The sequence below is a fragment of the Somniosus microcephalus genome, chromosome 2, assembly GCF_052327205.1.
Source record: "Somniosus microcephalus isolate GS21.2 chromosome 2, FLI_Smic_1.0, whole genome shotgun sequence".
Taxonomy (NCBI): Eukaryota; Metazoa; Chordata; class Chondrichthyes; order Squaliformes; family Somniosidae; genus Somniosus; species Somniosus microcephalus.
Genome location: NC_140988.1, coordinates 143227665 through 143255393, shown reverse-complemented (window position 1 = coordinate 143255393; position 27729 = coordinate 143227665). Strand labels below are relative to the sequence as shown.

At 46.2% G+C, this 27729-nt stretch overlaps 1 protein-coding gene across 5 annotated transcripts in view; it reads right to left on the bottom strand.

The window, feature by feature from the left end:
• The window catches only part of bmp2k (BMP2 inducible kinase), a 137631-nt gene that overhangs the window by 35749 nt on the left and 74153 nt on the right, over positions 1 to 27729 (bottom strand). For all 5 annotated transcript variants that reach the window (XM_085963266.1, XM_085963276.1, XM_085963293.1 and 2 more), the window contains exons 6-11: positions 25974 to 26055; positions 22055 to 22187; positions 20741 to 20844; positions 18320 to 18399; positions 11854 to 12014; positions 4233 to 4390 (exon numbers count right to left, since the gene is read on the bottom strand). In XM_085963266.1, the coding sequence (XP_085819392.1) occupies positions 4233 to 4390; positions 11854 to 12014; positions 18320 to 18399; positions 20741 to 20844; positions 22055 to 22187; positions 25974 to 26055 (718 nt within the window). The remainder of the gene's footprint in view (positions 1 to 4232; positions 4391 to 11853; positions 12015 to 18319; positions 18400 to 20740; positions 20845 to 22054; positions 22188 to 25973; positions 26056 to 27729) is intronic.

Here is a 27729-nt window from a genome sequence, read left to right as displayed (position 1 = left end):
TAGTCGTACTCATCAGAAAATAAAAGCGCACCCACATTTATGACCACTTAAATGACAAGATGTCTTGAGAGCACTGAGCTTGAAGCAAAATTGAAAACTGCAATGTACAAGCGCAATGTTTTCCACCAGCAGAGAAAATAAATAGGCCCTTCTTGGGGTCATAGAGTCATAGAGTTATACAGCATGGATAGAGGCCCTTCGGCCCATCGTGTCCGCGCCAGCCATCAAGCCGTCTAATCTAATCCCATATTCCAGCATTTGGTCCGTAGCCTTGTATGCTATGGCATTTCAAGTGCTCATCCAAATGCTTCTTAAATGTTGAGGGTTTCTGCCTCCACAACCCTTTCAGGCAGTGAGTTCCAGACTCCAACCACCCTCTGGGTGAAAAAGTTCTCTCTCAAATCCCCTCTAAACCTCCCGCCCTTTACCTTGAATCTATGCCCCCTAGTTATTGACCCCTCTACTAAGGGAAAAAGCTCCTCAGCATCCATCCTATCTATGCCCCTCATAATTTTGTACACCTCAATCATGTCCCCCCTCAGCCTCCTCTGCTCCAAGGAAAACAAACCCAATCTGCCCAGTCTCTCTTCATAGCTGAAGCGCTCCAGCCCCGGTAACATCCTGGTGAACCTCCTCTGCACCCTCTCCAAAGCGATCACATCCTTCCTGTAGTGTGGCGACCAGAACTGCACACAGTATTCCAGCTGTGGCCTAACCAGTGTTTTATACAGCTCCATCATAACCTCCCTGCTCTTATATTCAATGCCTCGGCTAATGAAGGCAAGTATCCCATATGCCTTTTTTACCACCTTATCCACCTGTTCCGCCGCCTTCAGGGATCTGCGTACTTGCACACCCAGATCCCTCTGACCCTCCGTCTTGCCTAGGGTCTTTCCATTCATTGTGTATTCCCTTGCCTTGTTAGTCCCCCCAAAGTGCATCACCTCGCACTTTTCCGGGTTAAATTCCATTTGCCACTGTTCCGCCCATCTGACCAACCCATCTATATCGTCCTGCAGACTGAGGCTACCCTCCTCGCTATTTACCACCCTACCAATTTTTGTATCATCCGCGAACTTACTGATCATACCTTTTACATTCATATCCAAGTCATTAATGTAGACCACAAACAGCAAGGGACCCAGTACCGATCCCTGTGGTACCCCACTGGCCACAGGCTTCCAGTCACAAAAACAACCTTCGACCATCACCCTCTGCCTTCTGCCACTAAGCCAGTTTTGTATCCAATGTGCCAAGGCACCCTGGATTCCATGGGCTCTTACCTTCTTGACCAGTCTCCTGTGAGGGACTTTATCGAAGGCCTTACTGAAATCCATGTATACCACATCCACTGCGTTACCCTCATCCACACACCTAGTCACCCCCTCAAAAAATTCAATCAAATTAGTCAGACATGATCTTCCCTTGACAAAGCCATGTTGACTATCCCTGATTAATCCTTGCCTCTCCAAGTGGAGACAAATTTTGTCCCTCAGAATCTTTTCCAATAATTTTCCTACCACTGATGTTAGGCTCACTGGCCTGTAGTTCCCCGGTTTTTCCCTACTTCCCTTCTTGAATAATGGTACTACATTAGCGGTTCTCCAGTCCTCTGGCACATCCCCTGTGGCCAGAGAGGTCCTGAATATATGTTAGAGCCCCCGCAATCTCTTCCTTTGCCTCACACAGCAGCCTGGGATACATTTCATCCGGGCCTGGGGATTTATCCATTTTTAGGCCAGCTAAAACCGCCAATACCTCCTCCCTCTCGATGTTAATATGTTCGAGCATATCACAGTCCCCCCGCCCTATTTCTATGTCCACATCGTCCTTCTCCATAGTGAAAACAGATGCAAAAAATTCATTTAGAACCCCTCCTACATCTTCCGGCTCCACACACAGATTGCCACTTTTGTCCCTAATGGGCCCTATTTTTTCCCTAGTTATCCTCTTACCCTTAATATACTTATAAAACATCTTAGGATTTTCCTTTATTTTGCTCGCCAGTGTTATTTCATGGCCCCTCCTTGATCTCCTAATTTCTTTTTTAAGTATCCCCCTGCACTTTTTGTACTCCTCTAGGGCTTCCTCCGTCTTTAGCCTTTTGTATCTACCAAAAGCCCTCCTTTTTTTCCTAATCCATTCTCGTATATCCCCTGACATCCAAGGTTCCCTATGGTTTTTGGAACCATTCTTGACCTTTACGGGAACATGTTGCCATTGTATGATCTCAATCTCCCTTCTGAAAGCCTCCCATTGCTCCGATGCGGATTTTCCTACAAGTAGCTGATCCCAGTCCATTTTGGCCAGATCCTGCCTTATCCTATTAAAATCGGCCTTCCCCCAATTTAGAACCTTTATTTCCGGCCCATCCCTGTCCTTTTCCATGACCACCTTAAATCTTACCATATTATGGTCACTATCACCAAAGTGCTCACCTACTAGCACTTTTTCCACTTGGCCGGCCACATTCCCTAGAATTAGGTCCAGTACCGCCCCCTCTCTTGTAGGACTTTCTACATGCTGGCTCAAAAAGCTCTCCTGGATGCACTAAGAATTCTACACCCTCTGAGCCTTTCACACTCTGACTATCCCAGTTAATATTGGGGAAGTTGAAATCCCCCATTATTATTACCCTATTATTTGCACATTTCTCTGAGATTTGCCTACATATCTGTTCCTCTATCTCCCCCTGACTGTTTGGAGGCCTATAGTACACTCCCAGCAAAGTGCTTGCCCCCTTTTTGTTTTTAAGCTCCACCCATATGGCCTCATTAGAGGAACCTGCTAATATATCGTCCCTCCTTACTGCAGTAATTGACTCCTTAATTAATATTGCAACACCCCCTCCTCTTATACCTCCCCCTCTGTCTCGCCTGAAGATTCTGTACCCCGGAATATTGAGCTGCCAGTCTTGCCCCTCCTTCAACCATGTCTCCGTGATAGCAACAATATCATACTCCCATGTGTTTATCAACACCTTCAGTTCATCCACCTTATTTGCAAGACTCCTTGCATTAAAATAGATGCCATCCAGCCTTGCCCTTATATATTTGCCCTGTCTACCAAGCTGACTTGTTTTTTTCTCTATAATTGGCAGCACATCACCCCCTATTTCAGCTCCCCTCTGTATCCCATCCCCCTGCCAAGTTAGTTTAAACCCCCCCCAACAGTGCTAGCAAACCTCCCCGCAAGGATATTTGTCCCGCTCTGGTTCAGGTGCAACCCGTCCGACTTGTACAAGTCCCACCTTTCCCAGAAGCAGGCCCAGTGATCCAGGAAAGTAAAACCCTCCCCCCTACACCAACTCTTTAGCCACGCATTCATCTGCTCTATCCTCCCATTCCTATACTTACTAGCACGTGGCACTGGGAGTAATCCAGAGATTACAACCTTCGAGGTCCTGCTCTTTAATCTGTTACCTAGCTCCCTAAATTCTTGATGCAGGACCTCATCCCCCTTCCTTCCTATGTCGTTGGTCCCAATGTGGACCACGACCTCGGCCTGCTCACCCTCCCCCTTAAGAATGCCCTGTGAATAATATCTTAACATCCTGATCGCAGTATCCAACCACTCATGCCTGGAGACTTTGAAGAAAGCTATCAACATAGCACTCAAAATTTGACTTTCGTTATTCTTGGACTAATGAATGATAATACCTCTCCCATTATCAGAAATAGCAATAGATTTCTCGAAAGCTATACTTGGAAAAAAAAATACCCCCGAAAGTTTTATATAGTAAACTGAAAGTTATGATGTAGTATAACATTTCTAGAGAGTAATTACTGCAGATTTGCAGAAATAATTGCAGGTTGTAGCACAACAGGTTAACATGTGGCACTACAGAACAGTGGGACACAAGTTCAGTTTCCTTCCTCAGTAGCTTGGGAATAAGACATCTTTCTTGTGTTCCTGGATGCAAGTGTTCACTCGTAAAAAAAGAAAACCTTTGAAGAAGGGAGAATGAGTAAACTATCCAAAAAGAAATGTATCTGATTAAAAGGGAAAGTGTATGTACAGCTTTAATCCTCTCAGCAGCTACTGCTACTTTCAAGATAACATTAGTTAGATCATTTGCTGAACCTGTGTCCCACTGTTCTGTGTCACATATTTGTACACTTAACATGTTGTGATACAGCCTGCAAATTATTTATCTGTGAATATGATTAGCAAATGATTAATTAAGCTCATCATTTAGAAAATGATACTTTTAAATCCTTGATAACTACTACCTTTTGGGCCTGACTATTAAGTATCTGTTGTTGCTGCTGCTGTTGAAGTTGATGATGCTTCAAGTCTCCCTGTTGTATCTGCTGCAGGACTCTATGCTGCTGTTGACTGGTCCCCTGAGCCATATGAATTAAATGTCCATTTCCAGATAGTGCAACAGCTGTGAAGACATTTATACAAATTAAATAGAAAACTAACAAAACAAAGACTGGTAGATTTAAGCTGTGTCAAGAATCCAAAACTCATAGATCACGTAAAGCATATTTCGAACTGCTCCCATAGGTGCTCCCACGGTGGCATAGTGGTTAGCACTGTTGCCTCACAGCGCCAGGGACCCGGGTTCGAATCCGGCCTCGGGTGACTGTCTGTGTGGAGTTTGCACATTCTCCCCGTGTTTGCGTGGGTTTACTCCGGGTGCTCCGGTTTCCTCCCACAGTCCAAAGATGTGCGGGTTAGGTTGATTGGCTATGATTAATTGACCCTTAGTGTTAGGGGGGATTAAATACGTGGGGTTACGGGGATCGGGTGGGATATGTGTCGGTGCAGGCTCGATGGGCCGATATGGCCTCTATCTGCACTGTGGGGTTTCTGTGATTCTGTGAAATAACAAATGATAGATCTGCAACATAACAGCGGTGTCTTCACTAAATATTTATAGTAAAATGGCCCAATGTACTCAACAGAAACACTGATTTTCAGGATATTTACTGTGACGTGTACTCTCCTAACATGACGAGACAGAGATTTTGCTAATCGACTACACTGAAGGGCAAATTGTTTTCAGTTAATCCTGTCATGACTATAGTAGAATCAGCGATTCAGAAATTAATGTTAAGACTGAAAAGCTCAATGTTCTATACATTCAATTCTACTGTACGATTCTTAATAGTTAACATTTACAGAATCTGTAAAGCTATAGATGTGGTGACGAATGACTTGGACATAAATTTGTATTATAGCTTCTCACATGGTGACTCCACTGAAATCTACCAGGCCATCCAGGACATTTTGCAACATGAGGCAATGTGCTTCTCCACAGCAAGGGATGTTGACATAATGGGGCAGTAATTCCTCCCCAAACGCATGAGTACGGAAGGGGTACTCACGCGTCTGGCCGGAGGAAATGCCGGTTTTCAGCATGCACAGCGCATGCGCTGAAAACCAGCATTTCCTCTCCTCTAACCCAAGAGGTGAAGAGGCTAGCACGTGCGCTGTAGGGGGCAGCGCGTGCGTCTTGGATTTCCTCTGTTTTGGGGGATTTGCGCATGTGTAAAGGCCTCCGGTCTTTACGCTTGTAAAAAGCACACGTAAGTATTTTTTTTTTTTTTTTTTTTTTATAACAGGTAAGTGGTGTTTTAGTACAATTTAGAATTTTTTTTCCCCCCCCCACAGGTTTATTATTTTAAAGAATCTACAATAAGGTAAGTTTAGTTTTAGACCCTTTTTATTAAAAAATTTATTTTTTTCAAAAAAAAAAATTGTTTAATTTATTTTTTTTTAAACTTATTTATACTTAATTTAATGATTGGGATGTTTTTTAAAATTTTATTTAAAGTTTAAGTAGTGTTTTGGGGTGCAGTACTTCTCATGAGTTTGACAGTTCTTACTCTCAAACTTATGAATGAAGTTTCCCCTCCCCGGATTGGCTGAACAGTGCTCACCTGATTCCAGCCGGCACATCGGACTAACTACGCCGCTGGGTCAGGTTAGCACAGCGCGCCGACATCAGAACCGGGCCTGTCACAGGAAATCCACAGCGGGCCAGGTTTCAGATGTCGGCGCGCAGGGTGAGCGCACATCTGGCCAATAAAAACACAAAACAGGGAATCACAAGACAAACCACTCTGCCCCAGTGTCTCGTTACTGTGGTAAACCACTGTTTGTATTCCACTGTGTACATGTCTGTACATGCCTCGGCTGACTCCTCCCACGAGTCCAGGTATAAAAGGTGACTGCTCCACAGTCCCTCTGTATTCTGGACCGGTCGACCACTCGAGGCACACCTTCATTCTCTTGTTAATAAAAGCCTGTTAGTTACTCGCTTAATCTCAGTCTTTTGAGTTATTGATAGCGCATCAATTTTATTAACAAGATTTTTATAATGGAGAAGGTCCTCATACCAGCATGCCTAGACTTAGACCATCGGGAGGCGGACGCATCCACCAAGTTTACTCACTGGCTTAGGTGCTTTGAAAAATTCCTGATCGCCTCCGCTGCAACGGTCAAATCGGACGAGGACAAACTGGATGTCCTGACCTCCAAAGTGAACCACCGAGTGTACTCGGTCATCCAGGACGCGACCTCGTACGCGGATGCTATCAAGCTCCTCAAGGACCAGTACACGCGCCCAGTGAACAAAGTGTACGCCAGGCACCTCCTGGGGAGTCGGAAACAACAACCTGGGGAATCGACCGAGGAATACCTTCAGGCACTGTCTGTGCTTGGCCGGGCCTGTGGTTGTAAGGATGTAAAGGCCGCCGTGTACACAGAGGAACTTATCCGGGATGCTTTTGTAGCGGGCCACAGGTCCAATTACACCCGACAGCGACTGTTGGAGCAGAGTGACCTCGACCTCAACAAGGCCTCTGAACTCACACTATCATTGGACGCAGCCTACCGGGGCATGGATGCCTACTCCTCTGCACCGTGGACGCCGCGGGGAACGACAGCCTGGGACACGGTAGGACCGTCTCATAGCGCCGTGCCACCCTAGCCACATCCCAGCAACGGGCCAACTACCGCAGCAGTGTCCCAAGGCCAGAAATGCTACTCCTGTGGCCAGGCCAAACACCCCAGAGCGTGCTGCCCGGCGAAAAATGCGATCTGCTCGGGCTGCGGGAAGAAGGGACACTACACCAGCGTCTGCAGAGCCAAAGCCACCCCGAACCCCAGCAGCGCCGCGTGTGGGCCGTGCGGGCCGCCATCTTGGGCCTCCCCAGCCATGTGCGAACCACCGGAACAGCAGCCATTTTGGACGCCGCCATCTTGGACGACAGCCGGGACGCAGCAGGCCCCCAACACCGCCTCATCTGATACCCGCAGCGACACACCGACCCCTACGCTGGCCTCTGTTACGCTGGACCAAGCGAGACCGCACCAACTGGCCCGGTCCACAATGGACATTAAGGTAAATGGCCACGAAACAATCTGCCTTTTTGACTCTGGGAGCACGGAGAGCTTCATCCACCCTGACACGGTGCGGCGTTGCTCTCTCCCAGTCCTGCCTGCGCACCAGCGGATTTCTATGGCCTCCGAGTCCCAGTCGGCGGACATTGGCGGCTACTGCGTGGTGACACTCGTAGTAGACGGGACTGTGTACGATAATTTTAAACTTCTGGTCCTGCCCCACCTCTGCGCTGCCGTTCTACTGGGGTTAGATTTTCAGTGCCCCCTTAAAAGTGTTACGATGGCGTACGGTGGACCCCTCCCCCCACTCACAGTCCGCAGCCAGCAGCTTCAAAATTGCCCGCCGCGCACCAGGTGCAACCTCCGCCCCCCACCCCCCCCCCCACCCCCACCCCCCCACCAACTGTTTGCTAACCTCACCCCCGACTGTAAGCCCATCGCCACAAAGAGCAGGTGATACAGTGCCGGGGACAGAGTTTTCATTAAAACCGAAGTGGAGCTGCTCCTGAAGGAGGGGATTATTGAGGGCAGCACCAGCCCCTGGCGAGCCCAGGTTGTGGTCGTTAAGACCGGCGAGAAGCAGCGCCTGGTCATCGACTACAGCCAGACAATAAATCGCTACACCCTGTTGGACGCTTACCCACTCCCCCGCATAGCTGATATGGTCAACCAGATCGCGCAGTACCGCGTCTTCTCGACCATTGACCTGAAATCAGCGTACCACCAGCTCCCTATCCGCCCTGAGGACCGCCAGTATACTGCCTTTGAGGCAAACGGCCGCCTCTATCACTTCCTTGGGGTTCCCTTTGGCGTCACCAACGGGGTCTCCGTCTTCCAAAGGGAGATGGACCGGATGGTCGATCAAAATGCGTTGCAGGCCACTTTCCCATATCTGGACAATGTGACCATCTGCGGCCATGACTTGCAGGACCATGACGCAAACCTCGAAAAATTCCTCTGCACCGCCAAACTCCTGAACCTGACGTATAACAAGGAGAAGTGCATATTCCGAACAACCCGCCTCGCCATCCTTGGCTGTGTTGTGGAACACGGAGTCATCGGTCCCGACCCCGACCGGATGCGTCCCCTTATGGAACTCCCACTGCCTCAAGGCCCTGAAGAGGTGCCTAGGGTTTTTCTCCTATTACGCCCAGTGGGTCCCCTACTATGCGGACAAGGCCCGTCCGCTGATCAAGTCCACCTTTTTTCCCGTGACGGCAGAGGCCCGCTTAGCCTTCCACCGTATCAAGGAAGACATTGCCAAAGCCACCATGCACGCAGTGGACGAATCCATCCCCTTCCAGGTGGAAAGCGACGCGTCCGATTTTGCCCTGGCCGCTACCCTTAATCAGGCGGGGAGACCCGTGGCCTCCTTCTCACGAACCCTCCAGGGCCCGGAGACCAGACACTCCGCTGTTGAGAAGGAGGCCCAGGCTATTGTGGAGGCTGTGCATCATTGGAGGCACTACCTGGCCGGAAAACGATTTACCCTGCTCACTGACCAGCGTTCAGTTGCTTTTATGTTTAACAACAAGCAGAGGGGCAAAATCAAAAACGACAAGATCTTGAGGTGGAGAATCGAACTTTCCACCTACAATTACGAGATCTTGTACCGGCCCGGGAAGCTCAATGAACCCCCGGATGCTCGATCGCGTGGCACCTGCGCCAGCGCGCAGATCGATAGACTGCGGGCCCTCCACAATGACCTCTGCCACCCGGGGGTCACCAGGTTCTTCCACTTCATCAAGGCCCGCAACCTGCCTTACTCCATTGAGGAGGTCAGGACCATGACCAGGAACTGCCAAGTCTGCGCTGAGTGCAAACCGCACTTTTATAGACCAGACAGGGCTCACCTGATAAAAGCCACTCGCCCCTTCGAGCGCTGATTTTAAAGGGCCTCTCCCCTCCTCCGATCGCAATGTGTACTTCCTCAACATTATTGATGAGTACTCCCGTTTCCCGTTCGCCATCCCCTGCCCGGACATGACCAGTGCCACGGTCATTAAATGTCTGAACGACCTCTTCACCCTGTTCGGTTTCCCCAGCTATATCCATAGCGACCGGGGCTCATCGTTTGAGCGACGAACTCCGCCAGTACCTGCTAACTAGGGGTATTGCCACAAGCAGGACCACCAGTTACAACCCCCGGGGGAACGGACAGGTGGAAAGAGAGAATGCGACAGTTTGGAAGGCTGCCCTGCTAGCCTTAAAGTCTAGGGGCCTTCCGACCTCCCGCTGGCAGGATGTGCTCCCCGATGCGCTCCACTCTATTCGGTCACTGCTCTGCACTGCCACTAACGCCACCCCTCATGAGAAAATGTTTGTCTTCCCAAGGAAGTCCACATTGGGGACATCGCTACCGCCATGGCTGACGTCCCCAGGGCCGGTCCTACTGAGAAGACACGTGAGGACCCATAAAACGGACCCCCTGGTCGAGAGGGTCGACCTCCTCCACGCCAACCCCCAGTATGCTTACATTGCGTACCCAGACGGGCGGGAGGACACAGTCTCCATAAGAGACCTCGCACCCTCGGGGGCCGCAGTAACCCACTACCACCGCCCCGCCCCGCCCCCCCCCGATCCAATATCCAGCCCCAGCAGACGGCAAGCCTGGGCCCCGCGACCCGCTCGACACCCACGAGGACTACACACCAGTGCCCCAGCCTACGCGGGACTCGACGCCGGAAGCTTCACTACCCCTGCCGTCGCCACGTCGATCACAGCGGCAGACAAGACCTCCGGAGAGACTACAATACACTAACTTTTAATACACTTCACCCCGCTGGACTCATTTTTAAACAAGGGGTGAATGTGGTAAACCACTGTTTGTATTCCACTGTGTACATGCCTCGGCTGACTCCTCCCACGAGTCCAGGTATAAAGGTGACTGCTCCACAGTCCCTCTGTATTCTGGACCGGTCGACCACTCGAGGCATACCTTCATTCTCTTGTTAATAAAAGCCTGTTAATTACTCGCTTAATCTCAGTCTTTTGAGTTATTGATAGCGCATCAGTTACTAAGCAGCTTTGGTTGCGACTGTTCAGAGAATGAAATGGGGGATCGTAAAAGAGGGAAATAATGGGAGAAAATAGCAACGGGACAACAAAAATATTACATACTGTATTTCAACTGTCATTATCAAAATTCAGTACTCAGGTTAAACTGACAAATGGCAATAAGAAAAAAAATATTTATTCTGTAACAATATCAAAGGCTAAGACTATGCATGTAGTGTAAGGAAGGGCACAGAAGTCTGAAAGACTGGAGGAAGTGGACAGTGTTGGCTACGAGGTCAAGTGGTGGACAAGTTGATATCCCTGGGAAGCGAGATTCCTGGCAAAGAATAATAAGAGGGAGGTGAAGAAACACATTGCTCGGGCTAGAAATATTTGACTATGGAGGAGTGCATCCCAGTGGACTAATTTTTGTAAACTCGAGGCCTAGGAGAAGCAAGTTTACTGCACATTTCATTTGTGGCTATTAAAACATTACTTTTTATTTCCTCCCTCTTTATAAAATCGAATCCTTTGATGTGGAAACTTAAGTAGTCTGCCCCCAAAATCCACAGCCATTCCAGCGTATTCCCACAGTAATTTTGGCAGGAGTTTGGGTAGGAAATTAGGCCAGGAACCGAATAAGCCAAGTTCTGGCCTTAAGTCAGGGATTCCATGATGGCCCGTTGGGGTGGGAAGCACGCCTACCCCAAACGTGGCCACTTTCATAAGGAGGAGGTAGGGTCAGGAGTTCCTGCTTTCCCAGCCCTCAATGGGACCCAGCCCAGGTACATCTGGTGAGAGCTGGTCACATATACCATATCTGCTGGGGCACAAATGGGGCCCACCTGGAGGCCCAGGATCATGCACTGTAACCTTAAAGATCCTAGGTTTTATTTTTTTTAAACTGCCCCCTTACAAAAGGGGATTGCAGGGGTCTCTCTCCTCTTTTTGCAGCTGGACTTTCCAGCATCTTCAGTAGGTAGGGATCCTAAATGCACCTCTAATAGCGCAGGTGCTCGCCATTGCAAAGCAAATTAGAGAACCTCCCCTGCCCCCAGAAAGTCCTCCAGGGTCAGCAGAGGTTTCCAACAGACACATCCTGACACTTACGTTGGCATGTGCCCCAATGTGATTTTCAGAGCCCTCATCTTGAAGTCCCCATCTTTAAGGCCTTCTTGTTTTTCTAGTTGTCTTCATTTTAATAGTCTAAATTTACAAATATGCTATATTGCCTTCCTAGACTTTATAAAAGTGTCCACAAGTGTCACTGGATTTAAACTGCAAGACAATTTTTTCTAAACAGATCTCTGCTAGGAGTGGTTCACTCCAAGAATGTAAATCATACGTCCTCACCCGATTGCCAAAATAACAAAGTATGCGTGGTGACATATGATACAAAATATTCATGAACAGAAAATCTATGTTGCTTTAAAACCAATTATGACAGTCACCAAATTAGTATAAAAATGGACATCTAGTTTTTAAATTATAGAAAATTACCTTTTTGTCCAGGATTTCCACAGCCACTTGAGATTACCCTTTTCACTGGAGTTACCGTATTCTGAATTGGTAAAACACTTGTGTTTACAGCACTAGTGTTGGCTTTTGGTCTTCGCCTTGGTGCTATTGATGTCTCTGTTGGTCCTACTGTCTCGCTTAGTCTGTGGAAATGAACATTATGCATATAAATAAGAAGCTTCTTCATTAATCAAAAATGATGAACTAAAATCACAATTTGTTTTTTCACAACTGAATATATTTGAATAACATGTAACTTTTAGAAACCCAAGACAAACAGATATTTGTTCAGCCTGTACTGGAAACTAACAAATCATGTATCGGTCAGAACTTATACTCGCAACGTGCCTGAAAAAGCCATCAATTATTTGCAATAGAGAACACAAGTTCAACTAAGGCAGTACTAAGTTTCTACAAAAGGTTTACACAGTCCTACTTGTAACACTGGACATAAAGTATGGTTGCAAAAAATGTGTTAAGCTGTGAAATGCTAATTCACTGCTATTCAGTATAGCATCACAAATACAATGAGACATTAATTATACAGTGCTTACAACTTGGCGCATCTCACTCAGAAGCCTGTGAGTTCAAGTCCCACTAGGGGCTTGAGCACATAATCTAGGCCAACACTTCAGTGTGAACTGAGGGAGCACTCTATTGTCAGAGTGCCTTCTTTTGAATGAGACTTTAAACCGAGGCCCCATCTGCCTGCTCAGCTGGACATAAAAAAGATCCCATTGCATTATTCCAAGGCGTTCTCAGTGTCCAGGCCATAATTCCTCCTTCAATGTGCTCTGTGAGAAGTGCCCCAAACAAGTGCCGGACCGTTTTGACGTCTGAAGTCTAAGTACAGATCAGCGCTAACGGAGACTCCCAGTTCAGAGTGGTCACCTTCATACAGAACCAATTCAATTCAAATTTATTTGCCATATGTACTAGTACAATGGAATGCTTACTCCCCGTAGGGACACGTCAGCTATTTTTACAACGCCGTGTTCAGAAAGTCAATTCTTTGGCATCCAGTGGCAGTGGGAGCATGATGTCCCTCAGCCGCTCCGTCCTCCTCGTCACCGCGGCCTCCTCCTCACTGTTGCCGGCTCGGCTCCACGTGTGGTGGCCTGCTTCTCCCGCTCACCCTCTGGCCACCATTCCCAGCTCCCCTCCTCCCAGTCAGACTGCGAATCGTCGTGGCTGCTGCTCAATGTACTGCGCTGCCTCCGCCCGACTCGCCGAACACATCCTCCGGTCGCCGCGGCCTCCACCTCACCGTCACTGGCTCCACGGTCCGACAGCCCGGGCCTGCTTCTCCCACTTCCGGTCCGGCTTCTGGCCGCCATGCTCGGCTCCCCTCCTCCCAGTCGGAATGCTTCCCCGCTGAGGAGCAGCCAGCCGACATGCTCTAGCAGGTCGACGTGGCTGCTGCTGCGTCCCGATGCGCTGCGCTGCCTCCGAACACCTCGCTCCGGTTGCGCGAGCGAGCGGCGAGAGCAGGCCGCCCGAAGCAGGGAGAGCGCGCTAGCGCCAGACCATCTCGGTCGCCATCTTGAACCAGAGTCCAAACCGATGGGCAGAGAGATCAGACCTACTAAAAATGGCACTGACTAGGGAGCTTGAATGTACCTTGTGCAGTGCAGGGGAATTCTGGCTGTAGTTTCAGGGTGTATATCAGTGGGTTATAGTAGTACTACTAGGTTATAGGTAGGATATTGGGGCATTACACCTACTACTACCTATTACATTATTACATATAAACTATCAGCGAGCTATTGTATTACTATTGGTTATGAGGGGAATTTGAGTATTACCAGTAATACAATGAGTTATCGGCACAATTTCAGTGAGTTGCTATTAATTACTGGTGGAATCAAAAGTTCCTCCCATCTCTGGTTTCCCCCTCATGAATTACACCCCTCTTCGGTTTTGCCTCTTACCACCCTCGTTCTCCTCTTTGCCTGCTTGTGGGTGATTGCCTGGTTCTCAGATGTTCTCGCACAACCAAAGGCCAAAACCACGAGCAAAGATACTCAACTACAGGGGACCCAACCTTTAGAAGATAAATACTGTAACATTTGCAGATGTCACGTGATCAGACATCACACGATCATGTCAGAAGATGAAACCTCCAGGAATGACTTCAACCAGAGTTGGAAACCCTAGCAGCAGGGCTTGAAAGCAGGGTAGTTGGGCAAAAAAAAAATAGCAGAAGGGTGGGTAGGCTCTAGGGCAGAGCCGAGGCACAAGAAAGGAGCGAGAAAAGCAGTGAGGAGCAGAAGTGGCTTAGTTATGGTGCCAAACCACAAAGTGTCCAACATCACTGATGGTGGGAATTCACAACCTGGGTTATGCGTATCACAGTGCCACTAGTGGTGGGAAACCAAAGTGCATGGTGAAGATTCAAAGCATTTTCATTGGTGTTTTGTGGATTGAGGGGGTTACAAGATAGTAATCTATCAAAATTAGACAGAATATTAGAGTGCCACCTACTTGCATTACAGGAAAAACACTACAGTTGATATTTTTAAAAGCACGATTGTGGACATTATTCCATAGGAATCTTTACGTAGGAATGCGTGACCCATATATCGATTTTTATATTACTAAGCAGTCTCAGCTTCCCATGTGCAGCATCACCACAGGAGATCGTGCAGTTCTCAGGTCAATCAGAGTTGGCGGGTAGGGGATAAGTGGACCGGAGACATGGAAGGACTACTATTCTGCTGGCCAAAAGGGGAATGTAGAGCGGAGTGGAGGGGAGATGGGGAATAAAGGGTTCAAGTAGAGTGTGGAAATTGGCCAGGGGGAATGTAGCAGAGGGTTAGTGACCAGGAGGGGCAGGAACGGGGAACGTAGAGTAGAGTGAAGAGATTGTGGGTGAGGGAAGCAGTAATACAGGATTAGAGTTCTGGGTAAAGGAAGAGCTGGATTTACAGGGTTTGGGGGAGGGGGGGGGGGGGGCAGGTGCGCATGGAGGGCTCTCCCCGATCTCCCATCCCAACTGTGACTGTGTCTTGACTTCCCTTTCTTTGTCATTTATTCCTTCTTTCACAATTTCTGTCCCTTCTTGACTGTCTTTCCACTGATCTGTTTGCCAATCAATCAATCTCTCTCCACTGATTTCTTTCTTTCCTATCAATCTTGTTTCTCCCGATTTACCTTTGTATTAAAAATTGTCAATTGATAAAATGTCAAAGTTGCATTCATAGAATGATAGATATGCACAAGCAGAAGAAATACTTTCAAAAAAAGAGTCCAAATAGCTACGTTTCAAGACTGATCAGTTATATCCTAACAAAACAGGATTCACTTATTGTGGAACAGGAGCTTAAGGAATGAATTAACAGTACTAAAGTATTTTTGTTCAGGCATGTGACCTCCTTTCCAATTTGTTTTTATTTTTCCCCCCCAGATACTTGAAATACCTGTCTTGGTCACATCTCACTATATTTTCAAAAACAGTGTAACCTACCAATTTTTTAAATTAGGTTCTGTATATTGTCAATGGGGATGGCCAATAAATGCTGGCCTTGCCAGCGACGCCCACATCCCATAAACGAATTTAAAAAAACTCAAAATAGTTCAGTTTCACAACAGAAAGTAAAATAATTTAGCATTCGGACAAATTTTAAAGGAAACATAATTTATGTAGACCAATTTACGGATCAGTACTCTAAACAGCAAAGAGTGCCAATGTGCTACACTTTTAAGTTACACAGAAGTTAAACATGAAACAAGGTTTTAAAAAAAGTTTCAGAACGTATGCTACACATTGGACAAAAATGGGCCACAGCAGCAAAAAGTTTCTGCAATAAATAGAAAAGATTGTGGTCCCAAAAATCTGCAGGCCTTCCAGCATGCTCCCAGTGTAGGTCGGCTGTGATTGCACCAGAATACTCTCAGATTAAGCTGGAATCCAGGTCCTGGCCTCCACTGGAATTTCTGCAGGGGGGCATGGAATTGATAAGGCCAGTATGTTTTGGGCAGTACCTCCAGCCACTCCAAACATGGCCCCCTATGTGAAAAGAGGCACGGAGCAGGAGGGAGAGAACAGCAAACTCCCAGTCTGAGAGTTTCCTTTGCCCCACTCGGAGTTCCATCTAGTGACTACAGGAAACTCTTTGGTATCCGGCACCGACAGGACCGGCGTGGTGCCGGTTTATCAAAAAGTCCGGATTACAGAGAGGTATAGTTAAAAGGTACGAGAGCTCCGTACACAGCAACAAATCCAGGCTTCCCTGTTGTTTAGCAACATGTGCCGGAACTCCGGCCACAGACCAAGCATCCCTGTTGCTTAGCAACAAGTGTAGGAGCCCCAGTTACACAGCCACAGATCCAGGAACTGCCACTAATATGAAGTAAAACTTATCTGAACCTACTCCTGAATTTTGCCGGTTAACAGAGATTTCCGGTTATTTAGGTGCCGGTAAATCAAGAGTTTCCTGTAATACACCGAGAGAAACAATGTATACTGGCCTGGCCAGCAGCAGACGTGAAGCCCACCTGGGATCCAGGCCTGACACCTGGTTTGGACATCCAAAGACAAAATCTGGCTGCGTTCCAAAATCAACCTCGTTACAAAAAGGTAGCAATAGGTACTTACCAGAAATAATGTCGGGACTAGGGCTGCCGGGACAAACTCAAGTGGCTGACGAATGCCACATCTCCTGTTTACCACCCCATAATCTGACAGTCACCCGAGATGTGCTCAGAGTGGTGCGAACATTTGCCAGTCACATTCAGATCAGGGAGCATCCTCTGAGCCCCGATACTCTGGCAGGGTCAGTGGCAGAGTTTCCCAGCAAGCCCATCCTGGCAATGTGACGGATAAAAAGCTTAAAGGACTTAAAAAATGCTTGTGGATTTTTTGATTCTTTGTATATTTTTACTTAACCAAGTTACCAATGTTCTTCATTAAGCATGCAACCAATGTATGTTTACATCACAAAAAAAACATAATTCTCTGCATCCCAACAGCAACTTGTTTTTATACATCGCCTTCAACGTAGTAAAATGTCCCAAGGCATTTCACAGGAGCATTATCAAACAAAATTTGACACTGAGCCACATAAGGAGATATAAAAGCCTGATCAAAGAGGTAGGTTTTAAGAAGCGTCTTAAAGGAGGGAGAGAGGCGGAGAGGTTTAGGGAGGGAATTCCAGAGCTTAGGGCCTAGGCAGCTGAAGGCATGGCTACCAATAGTGGAGCGATTATAAATCGGGGATGCTCAGGAGGCCAGGAATCTCTGTCGGGCTGAAAGGGATTACAGAGACGAGGAGAAGCGAGGACATGGAGGTATTTGAAAACAAGGATGAGAATTTTATAATCAAGGCATTGCTTAACTGGGAGCCTATATAGGTCAGCGCCTTTAACGTAGTAAAACGTCCCAAGGCATTTCACTGGAGCATTATCAAACTAAATTTGACACAGGGGTGATAGGTGGATGGGATTTGGTGCAAGTTAGCACACTGGCAGCAGAGTTTTGGATGACCTCAAGTTTACTGAGGGTAGAAAATGGGACACTGGCTAGGAGTGCATTGGGATAGTCAAGTCTAAAGATAACAAAGGCTGGAGCAGCAGATGAGCTGAGGCAGGGCGGACTTGGACGATGTTACGGAGGTGAAAACATGCGGACTTAGTGATGGCGCGGATGTGTGGTCAGAAGCTCATCTCGGGGTTGCACATGACACCAAGGTTGCGAACAGTGTGGTTCAGCCTTGGACAGTTGCCATGGAGCAGGATGGAGTTGGTGGCCAGGGAACGGAGTTTGTGGTGGGGGCCGAAGACAACTATGATATAACTTGTTGGAAAACACCCTCATTAAAATAGACAACTATAACATGTATACATTAGCAAAGAAAGTGTTAATCATTACATAGTTTTTAACTTTGCAACCAACTGTAATTCAAGAAGTTTTTGTTTACACATTTAAAATACTCAACTTAAAAAAAAAAAAATTCATATTAAAAACATATGACTGAACTGAATTTACTGAAGTTTCTGTTTGCCACCAGCTATTACTTTTCCTAATGAAATGCAAATTACCACTCAGGAAGCAAGCCACAGGAGTTCCCTTGGCATTTTAAAGGTAAGCAATTTGTGCAGTGGGTATTCCACAGCAATTTTCAATCATAAAAGGACTGCACTACCGTACAACCTTAGTACTTTCAAAATGATAAGAGTGATAAAAAGGTATATACAATCAGGACATCATAGAATTACAACGTATTTACCGCACAGAAACAGGCTATTCGACCCAACAGGTCCATGCCAGTGTTTATGTTCCACACGAGCCTCCTCACCATCATTTATAGTGCAACAGGTAAGAGATTTAATGTGTGTGAATCAGGACATTGCCACAACTTATATACTGTATGCAGATCTGATTAAACTATTACAAATACTGAGGAGATCTTTTCTGTTGTTGACAGTCTGACTGATGTACCATAATTACCTAGCTTTTGTTTGACTCTTCTTGGCAGCTGCCTCACTGGCGGTCATGGGTTCAGGAAGTACTGTTGGGATAGGAACATTCTACAAAAGAGAATTACAAAACTTAATTTTTAATAATTTAATTATTTTTTATTATAAGTCAAATTACTTCTGAGCAGTGAAAGGCCAATGTGGCATTCTGTAATTGATACTGTAAATCTTAAATGAAAACGCATGGAATTAGAGGTAACCTATTGGCATGGGTAGGGAATTGTTAGGAGGTAGGAAACAGAATAGGGATAATGGGCATGTATTCTATTGGTAGGATGTGGCTAATGGTATCACCCAGGTAACTAAGCTTTTCACTATATTTAACAATGACTTCGATGAAGGATTTTTTTTTAATTCATTCATGGGACGTGGGCGTCACCAGTAAGGCAAGCATTTATTGCCCATCCCTAACTGTCCAAGAAGGTGGCGGTGAGTTGCCTTCTTGAATAAGTGGCTTGCTAGGCCATTTCAGAGGGCAGTTAGGAATCAACCACATTTCTGAGAGTCTGGAGTCACATATAGACCAGACCAGGTAAGGACGGCAGATTTCCTTCCTTAAAAAGGACATTAGTGAACCAGGTGGGGTTTCACGACAATCCGGTAGTTTCATGGCCACCTAGTTTTTTTATTCCAGATTTATTTAATTAATTTAATTTAAATTCCCCAGCTGCCGTGTCTCCGGATCATTAGTCCAGGCCTCTGGATTACTAGTCCAGTAACAACCACTAAAAGCCATATGTTCAAGTTTGCTGACGACACTAAGTTGGGTGGCATAGTAAGTAGTGTAGATGGGAGCAGAAAGTTGCAAAGGGTCATTGATAGATTAAATAAATGGGCAAAGCTGTGGCAGATGACGTTCAATATGGGAAATTGTGAGGGCATCCATTTTCAACCCAAGAAAGATAGATCAGAGTATTTTCTAAATGGTGAGAAGCTAGGAACTGTGGAGGAGCAGAGAAATTTAGGGGTCCATGTACACAAATCAATAACAACTAGTGGACAAGTAAAACTTTTTTTTTTTTTTTAGGCTAAGGAATGCTATCCTTTACCTCAAGGGGGCTGGAAGTTATGCTACAGTTATATAAAGCTCTGGTTAGCCCGCATCTGGAGTACTGCGTTCCGTTCTGGGCACACCAGGGAAGAATATATTGGCCTGGAGGGGGTGCAGCGCAAATTCACCAGAATGATACCGGGGCTAAAAGGGATCAATTATGAGCACAGGTTGCATAGACTACGCTTGTAATCCCTTGAGTATAGGAGATTAAGGGGTGATCGAATTGAAGTGTTTATGATTAAAAGGAGTTGATAGGCTAGACAGAGAGAAACTATTTCTTCTGGCAGGGGAGTCCAGAACAAGGGGGCATAACTTTAAGATTAGAGCTAAGCTGTTCAGGGGTGATGTCAGGAAGCACTTCTTCACACAGAAGTTTGTGTAAACCGGCAGCCAGAGATCAGCCACCTGAAGGACCTTACTGTCTGAAGACATTCTGAAGGGTGGGGAGGTGAAGAAAATCAAAAATGCAACTCATCTTCCTGTCTCTGGGCTGCCCTCAGGATCCTCTAATCGGAGGGGTTCGGGGCAGGACACAGCACCATATTTCAGAGCGCCCCTGTGCCAAGGTGCCCAGTCATTAATACTCCCAGAAAATGAGGCAGGAGGCATGAGCCCCCCTCCTGCTTCATTAACACAGCTACAATTGGCCTGCGCCAACCGCAGATACAGGTCCACTTCTCTCCTTTCAGGAAAGCCCTCTAAATCCGAACAGCACAAAAGAGGTGCAAACCTGGCGAACGGGTCTCTACCCCTTTTCCTGATCTTTCCGGCTGGGTGCAGGGGTCAGGAAAATATACACTATAGTTCCTTCGAATGGAAATACTGATTTTGCCTAACCCTCTGGCATGAATGTCTAAACAACTGTTTATTCAGGGGCAGTACCACAAAATTGAACATTTAAATCTCACTACTGGTAACAATCATAGGGTGGAAAGCTAATTTTGACCTAGTTTGCTGGAGAATTGAATTCAATTCAGAAGGTCTACGTATTGCACTGCAACATTTGAGAACAGCTCACTCATCAGTAATATGAGAAATACTTTCAAAGTAATCTTGAACTTACTTTGCTTTAGATCAGACTTTAAATAATTGCAACAAAATCTATGCACAATTTCATTAGCAGCAAAAAATATAGGGGTATTCCTCTGAATTTGCACCTAAATTTATATAGCTGATAAATATTTTTATATGCAGACAATCAATCCCTCAATTCATTGCAGGCAGAGTATTTTTTTCAGTTATTGGGATATATTTTCTATCAGTTAGACGTAAAAGACAAATCAAATCTTAACAATGAACCATCGCATAGTAAACACACAAAACAAACCATACACTTACATATATATTTGGCAGGGGACATTCTTTTCCAGTCAATTTAAAAGCAAAATATGAAACTTGGTAAATGTCAGGTCTCTTGTCTGGACCTGGTTCAAGCATGTAGCCTATGAAACACAAACATGAAAAGTAAAAAAAAGTACTAATGAAATGTGGTAATTAAATGCATAGTATATTAACCGTCTGCAGCACTTAAGAATTGGATTGCTAGGACTTGTTCAATACTAAAGACACAATTAACAAATCTGCAGCTATACACGAGTTATAAAACAGTGAATTCTTATGATCAGAAATTACAAAACAAAAGCAAACTATAGATTCATGAAATATACTGCTTTAAAAAGATGTAGCAATCAAACAGCAAAATGTCCCATGATTAGATCAATTTGCCCAGTTTCTTGTAATCAATTTGACAAGTTCCAAACAAGCACAGATGTCAAAACCTGATCAAGATGTGTGTTTTTTTTTTTTTAAATATAAATTGTATATGGTTTGCAGTAATAAATGTTTATTACATACACCTTCAGTTTATAATCCCTTGTGTGGCTCTTGTAACTCAAATTTACAATTTTCTATTTGCCAGATCCTGCCTTGAATGGACAGCAAAACCGGTGTTGACTCTCATAACCCTTAATTTTTTTAAATTTTTTTTTCTGGGCAGGGTGGTAAAAATGCTATTTGCACTCTGCGCACCCTCCTTCACTTGGAAGGGTTGGGCAGTTTCCCTAGGTAACTATTCCCAAGGTAACTGCTGGAAAACTTTTTCAATATAACTTGGAAGTTTTATCATTCCTATGTGTCACTGTCAATCGGTAGCCACTATATTTAGCCTCCCCATGATTTTCAGTGCTTGATATATGCCATTATGCTCTGGTTTAAGAGTACCTTTCCTCAACTCCCTGCCACACATTACATCTGCTTGCCTTAGCAGTTCTGCAGCTTAGCAGGAATGGACCATGAAGGAGGGAAGTACTTTAGTGTATTAAAATTTCTCAAAGTATTTGATCAGGGACATAATTGAATTCAGTAGTGATTCATTTTAATTTTTAAACATATAAAAACATGCATTTTTCTAACCACATACTGGATCTCAATCTCTTGATTAAGTTTATTCAAGCTGGGCCCTGAAAGCTGACCTACCAATGTCTGCCCCCAATGTCAAATAGAACATGTCAATAGGAAAACATAAAATCCACGAAAAGGAAAACAGTGTGAATAAATGACAAAGCATTTTAGGAACCATTATTTACAACTATTCCAAAGAGGATTAAATAGAGACAAAAGCACTCAGATTTTTTTTTAATTTACTGTACATACGTATTAAACAGTGCAATTTCTGAGAATATTTAGAGGTGTCTGGCACAGTAAAGCTCCCATCACAGATTGCAACTTGACTCTCTCCAAAGGGTAGAGTGAAGAAACAAAGCTTGTACAGCAAGCATCCAAGAGCCTAAAAAAGAGAAATTGATTGGCTTTTTCAGCAGAAATATTTGATCATGAGGTTTTTAAAAAAAAAAATGAAAATACAGCAACCACTGCAAATTCAATAACCGTAAACCATATAACCTGCGATATGAAATGCTTGTATGTTAAACCCTTGGATCAAACTCGTTTACAGCCATTAATTAATGGCAAACCCCAGATTCGCTACCTTGGACAGTAGGGAAAGAGAGCGACGAGAACAGCATTCTTAATTAGATCTGAAACAATGTTGATATGAATTGTGTGTCGTATATCTCCGTAAAGATTCAACAATTCTTTTGTATGCAAAGAAGCTTGTATTGTCATTGTGATGCCATGAACCAACTTTTAAACAATAGCAACAAAAGGCCTAAGAGCAAAGTACAGTATAACACTATAGTTCTAACAAAAGGTCATCAACCTGAAACGTTGACTCTCTCTCTCTCTCTCCACAGATGCTGCCTGACCTGCGGAGTATTTCCAGCATTTTCTGTTTATATTACACTATAGCACTGCTGGGCCTTGATGGTTTCCCCTTCATCTCAACCACAGAACAACTGCAGTTGGCAAAACATCCATTATTTTAACTTTCTTTCACAAAAGAAAACAAGTTACACTGTATCCTGTATAGGTATGTGTTTTTTGGGGGACAGCATACACGCATGTGTAAACCCAGTCACCACCCCAGCAGGAAAGCAAGCAGCCAGTATAGCTCACCACTGCTCGAGCCATGCTAGCGCAACAATGGTGTAAAGCTATAAACCAGAACAGCTTCATGCTGTAACACTTCTCATTGCATGTTGGCCAGATTTATTGCTGAGGTAAGAAAACTTTCCACAAAGCTAGAATTTGCTGAACTCATCAGCTGAAGCAGGTTCCTCCTTTGAGAATCATTTCAAGTGTTCTGTACATTCATATAGAAATATACTGTTTTCACTAAGTCCATTTCTAAAAAAAATGATATAATGTTACTTGCTAAATTGGCAGAAAATATTGAAGAGTTCTTCAAGTTGAAGAAACAGTTCAGTCTTTTGCAATGCATGCATGGGAGCATGAATGTCCAATTCTGAGAAAAACCAAGAGTAAGAAATCAATCCTACTCCATTTAGAACTATGGTTCTAAGATTGAAATAAATTGCCATACAAGAATTATATATGTTTGCTTGCTTGACCACGAGTTGTTCCTAGTCTAAACAATTGTAGGACAAACGCTTCAGGCTGAAAGAAAATAACCTGAGTTACACATTTTAGTTCGCGTTACTGTGCTAACAAGTATAACTAACAAAGGCAGGTGCGACAATGCAGCTCCAACTAATGTGGGAAATTAAAAACAAAAATTTAGTAAAGTCAATAGATATTGTCAAAGCGTTTAAAAAAGTGTTGCCTATTGCATCCGAATATCTCAAAATTAGAGGTACAAATATCGCTGCCCCTTCCAAAAAAATACTAAGATTGCTACTGGAAACCACTTAATTTCACAATGACAAAATGCTAATTTTTCTCATTTAAAAGCTCATTTTGCAAGTATCTATTGCAGATAAAAGCAATGTTAAATGCATGGAGGTGCACCAAGGTCTCAGGAACCCGATGACATATTAAAATCATTTTGTCCATTCAAAAGCGATAGAAAACAAACAGCATTTTCAACTTCAATATGAGTCATTTTCAGTCCTGAGCACATAATCTAGGCTGGCACTTCAGTGCAGTACTTAGGGAGTACAAAAGCCAGTAAGAGCGAGAGAAAGGGGGGGGGGGGGGGGCGAGAGAGAGAGAGCGCGCGCGCGCGAGAAAGGGGGGGGGGGCGAGAGAGAGCGCGAGAGAAAGGGGGGGGGACGAGAGAGAGCGCGAGAGAAAGGGGGGGGGACGAGAGAGAGCGCGAGAGAAAGGGGGGGGACGAGAGAGAGCGCGAGAGAAAGGGGGGGGACGAGAGAGAAAGGGGGGGGGACGAGAGAGCGCGCGAGAGAAATGGGGGAGGACGAGAGAGAGCGCGAGAGAAAAGGGGGGGGGGGGCCCGAGAGCGCGCGCCAGAAAGAGGGGGCCCGAGAGCGCGCGCCAGAAAGAGGGGGGCCGAGAGCGCGCGCCAGAAAGAGGGGGGCCGAGAGCGCGCGCCAGAAAGAGGGGGGCCGAGAGCGCGCGCCAGAAAGAGGGGGGCCGAGAGCGCGCGCCAGAAAGAGGGGGGCCGAGAGCGCGCGCCAGAAAGAGGGGGGCCGAGAGCGCGCGCCAGAAAGAGGGGGGCCGAGAGCGCGCGCCAGAAAGAGGGGGGCCGAGAGCGCGCGCCAGAAAGAGGGGGGCCGAGAGCGCGCGCCAGAAAGAGGGGGGCCGAGAGCGCGCGCCAGAAAGAGGGGGGCCGAGAGCGCGCGCCAGAAAGAGGGGGGCCGAGAGCGCGCGCCAGAAAGAGGGGGGCCGAGAGCGCGCGCCAGAAAGAGGGGGGCCGAGAGCGCGCGCCAGAAAGAGGGGGGCCGAGAGCGCGCGCCAGAAAGAGGGGGGCCGAGAGCGCGCGCCAGAAAGAGGGGGGCCGAGAGCGCGCGCCAGAAAGAGGGGGGCCGAGAGCGCGCGCCAGAAAGAGGGGGGCCGAGAGCGCGCGCCAGAAAGAGGGGGGCCGAGAGCGCGCGCCAGAAAGAGGGGGGCCGAGAGCGCGCGCCAGAAAGAGGGGGGCCGAGAGCGCGCGCCAGAAAGAGGGGGGCCGAGAGCGCGCGCCAGAAAGAGGGGGGCCGAGAGCGCGCGCCAGAAAGAGGGGGGCCGAGAGCGCGCGCCAGAAAGAGGGGGGCCGAGAGCGCGCGCCAGAAAGAGGGGGGCCGAGAGCGCCAGAAAGGGGGGGCGAGAGCGCCAGAAAGGGGGGCGAGAGCGCCAGAAAGGGGGGCGAGAGCGCCAGAAAGGGGGGCGAGAGCGCCAGAAAGGGGGGCGAGAGCGCCAGAAAGGGGGGCGAGAGCGCCAGAAAGGGGGGCGAGAGCGCCAGAAAGGGGGGGCGAGAGAACGAGAAACAGAAATTGGAGGATAGAGCCAGCAGGAGATAGAATTTGTATTTTTATCTGTAACACCACAGGAAATCAACTAGTTTGGGTATCGGATCATTTTTGACTTGACACTTGGCTTGGTGCTAGAATTACACCTGAATTAACCAAAATGAAAGATATTTACAACTTTTCAGTATACTTCAAATAAGGAAATTGCTGAAAACAGTGTACCACTGGAGGGCAGTGGTGATCCTTGTAAATACCAACAAAGCACATTTGTGCCAACCAATGGAATAAATACTCAAAATAAAGTTGCCTACCTGCGGCAATATAGACAATTTTCATACAATAACTGGAGCAAATGCTACGAGGATGGCAGTGTGTTAGAGCCCCCACATATGCCACATGCATAATGCATATACCGGCATAACCATCCTCAAAGCTGCAGTGAACACCAAGCTGTTGTTTCCTTTCTCCACCAAGCCAAACCTCTCTTCAGGCTCCCCGCCTCGCCCCCCAATCCTAGCCCTGAACTTGCATCTTTTTCTTCCATTTCCCCTCATTATCTCATCCACGAGACCCATCTCCTGATCCCAGCGCCCCATTCCCACTAAATAGCTGGCCCCCCTAACTTCTCTTCCTGGCACCCATGCTAGCTGACATTGTAAATGGTTCCCTCTCCTCAGGTACTGCTCCCTCTTCAACTACATCGAATTTTACTCAAGTTGCAGCTGCTCTGGAAGTGAACCAGTTGTCTTGTTCACACCACAACTGACTTACAACACCAAATACTTCTTAAGTGCTGTGAAACTTTGGCTCACCCATATGTCAGCCTTCGTCGTGATCGAGTTCCCTCCATAAAGATTAATCATTTCAGGGGCTCGATAAGACAACGTTGTATACCTAAAAAGAGAAATTCAAATGTTTATTTCTGTGCAATCCTGTTCTGTTGTGTTTTTAATGCTATAGTTAATTTAAACACTTGTCACATTTGTTCTCATTAATGTTTATGCACAAATTACAGCATCAGAACCCATAAAGTGCACTTACTAATTAAACTGTAATTGGTGGGGTTCACACAAAGAATAGCTTTTCAGGTAAGAGTAGCATAGTAGTGACACAATGAAAAAGGTTTGGGTGTTCTGGACTATGAGAGAAACAAATCAAATCTCTAGATGCCATTATTGTTTAACACATTTAGATATATTATTTAAAATTTACTGGAAACCAATGGACCAAAAAATGAAGGTGGCTGTAATGTATATACCTTTAAGGGGGGGAACTACTTTTTACAGCTCATGTATACTGCAGTATCGGCAGTAACCACACCTGTATATAGCACGGAGTAGTAATCTGTACAGTTCAGTTTGAGTGAGCCACGTTGAGTAAACACCTGTTGTACCGTTCCCCTGCAGTCTGGTGTCTTATTACTCTCGGACACAACATTGGCGACGAGACAAATTCAATCCTACCTGCAACTCTGCATCACCTCCCAGGGATTCGTTCCTGCAGACCGGTAGATTGGAGGTCAAGGCCAGAGACACGGGCGTCGACCACGGGCAACAGCCCAGTCATCCAGCAGAGACTCGAGATTTGCGGGGGAGGCTGTTGAGAGCCAGGCTTGGCTTTCCAGTCGCGGTGGTCCAGCGAAACGGGCTGGCAACAAGTAGTGTGCAGACCCTTCCCGGACAGCGGCGGGCTACAGCCCGACCGAGCGGCACAGCAAAGGGCCGAGCAGCGTCGACGGGGGAGAGAGGGCAGAGCGCACAGGGCGTAGCCGGTGTTCAGGGGCCGTTTCCCTGCAGTCTGGTGTCTTATTACTCTCGGACACAACAGTGGCCAGCCTCAAGGCTGAGCCACTTGGGTTCTTGGGTTCTTATTTTTTTTTTTTTTTTTTAAAGCCAGTTGTCCTTCTTAATGACTTAACATTTCATTTTTTTAAGCTTCCAACATGCATTACATTATCCATATTAACAAAAAATGATTAGCAATTTCACATCTACAATTTTGTTGTTCCTGTAACGAGTTCCGACGTCAAATGAGTGAATATTACAGTTGATAAAATCCACAACATAAGATCGGTAACAGATACCAGGTTTTCACAAATATCTGGTGGCCATTTGCTTTTTTTCAGAAAATAAAATAAAACTTTCCATGGTCTTTGTTTCTGTTCTCTCCTCCCACACATATTTCTAGGCAAGTGACCTAATGATCAGTTTCAAGGCCCCTGTCCAACATCTGCTCAACCCCTCCCCTTCTTCCCCAATAGAGATCAGAATCATGCCAAAATGATACATGCAAATCAGTGTCCAACTTGGTTTCACTTTGGTACTGTATCAACATTTTGGGGCAGTGCAAAATATACTTGAAGCCTCCAGTGGCTAAAATGTATACATTATCCAGTCCTGCAAAAATTTAGTTATTTGTAGTACAGGAAACTCTTTGGTATCTGGCACTGACAGGACCGGGATGGTGCCGGTTGATTAAAAATTCCGGATGACGGAGGGGGTTATCTACAGACACTATTTTTAACAAACAAAAATTTTTAAAAATCAAGAAATGTGCAGTATTGTGGTA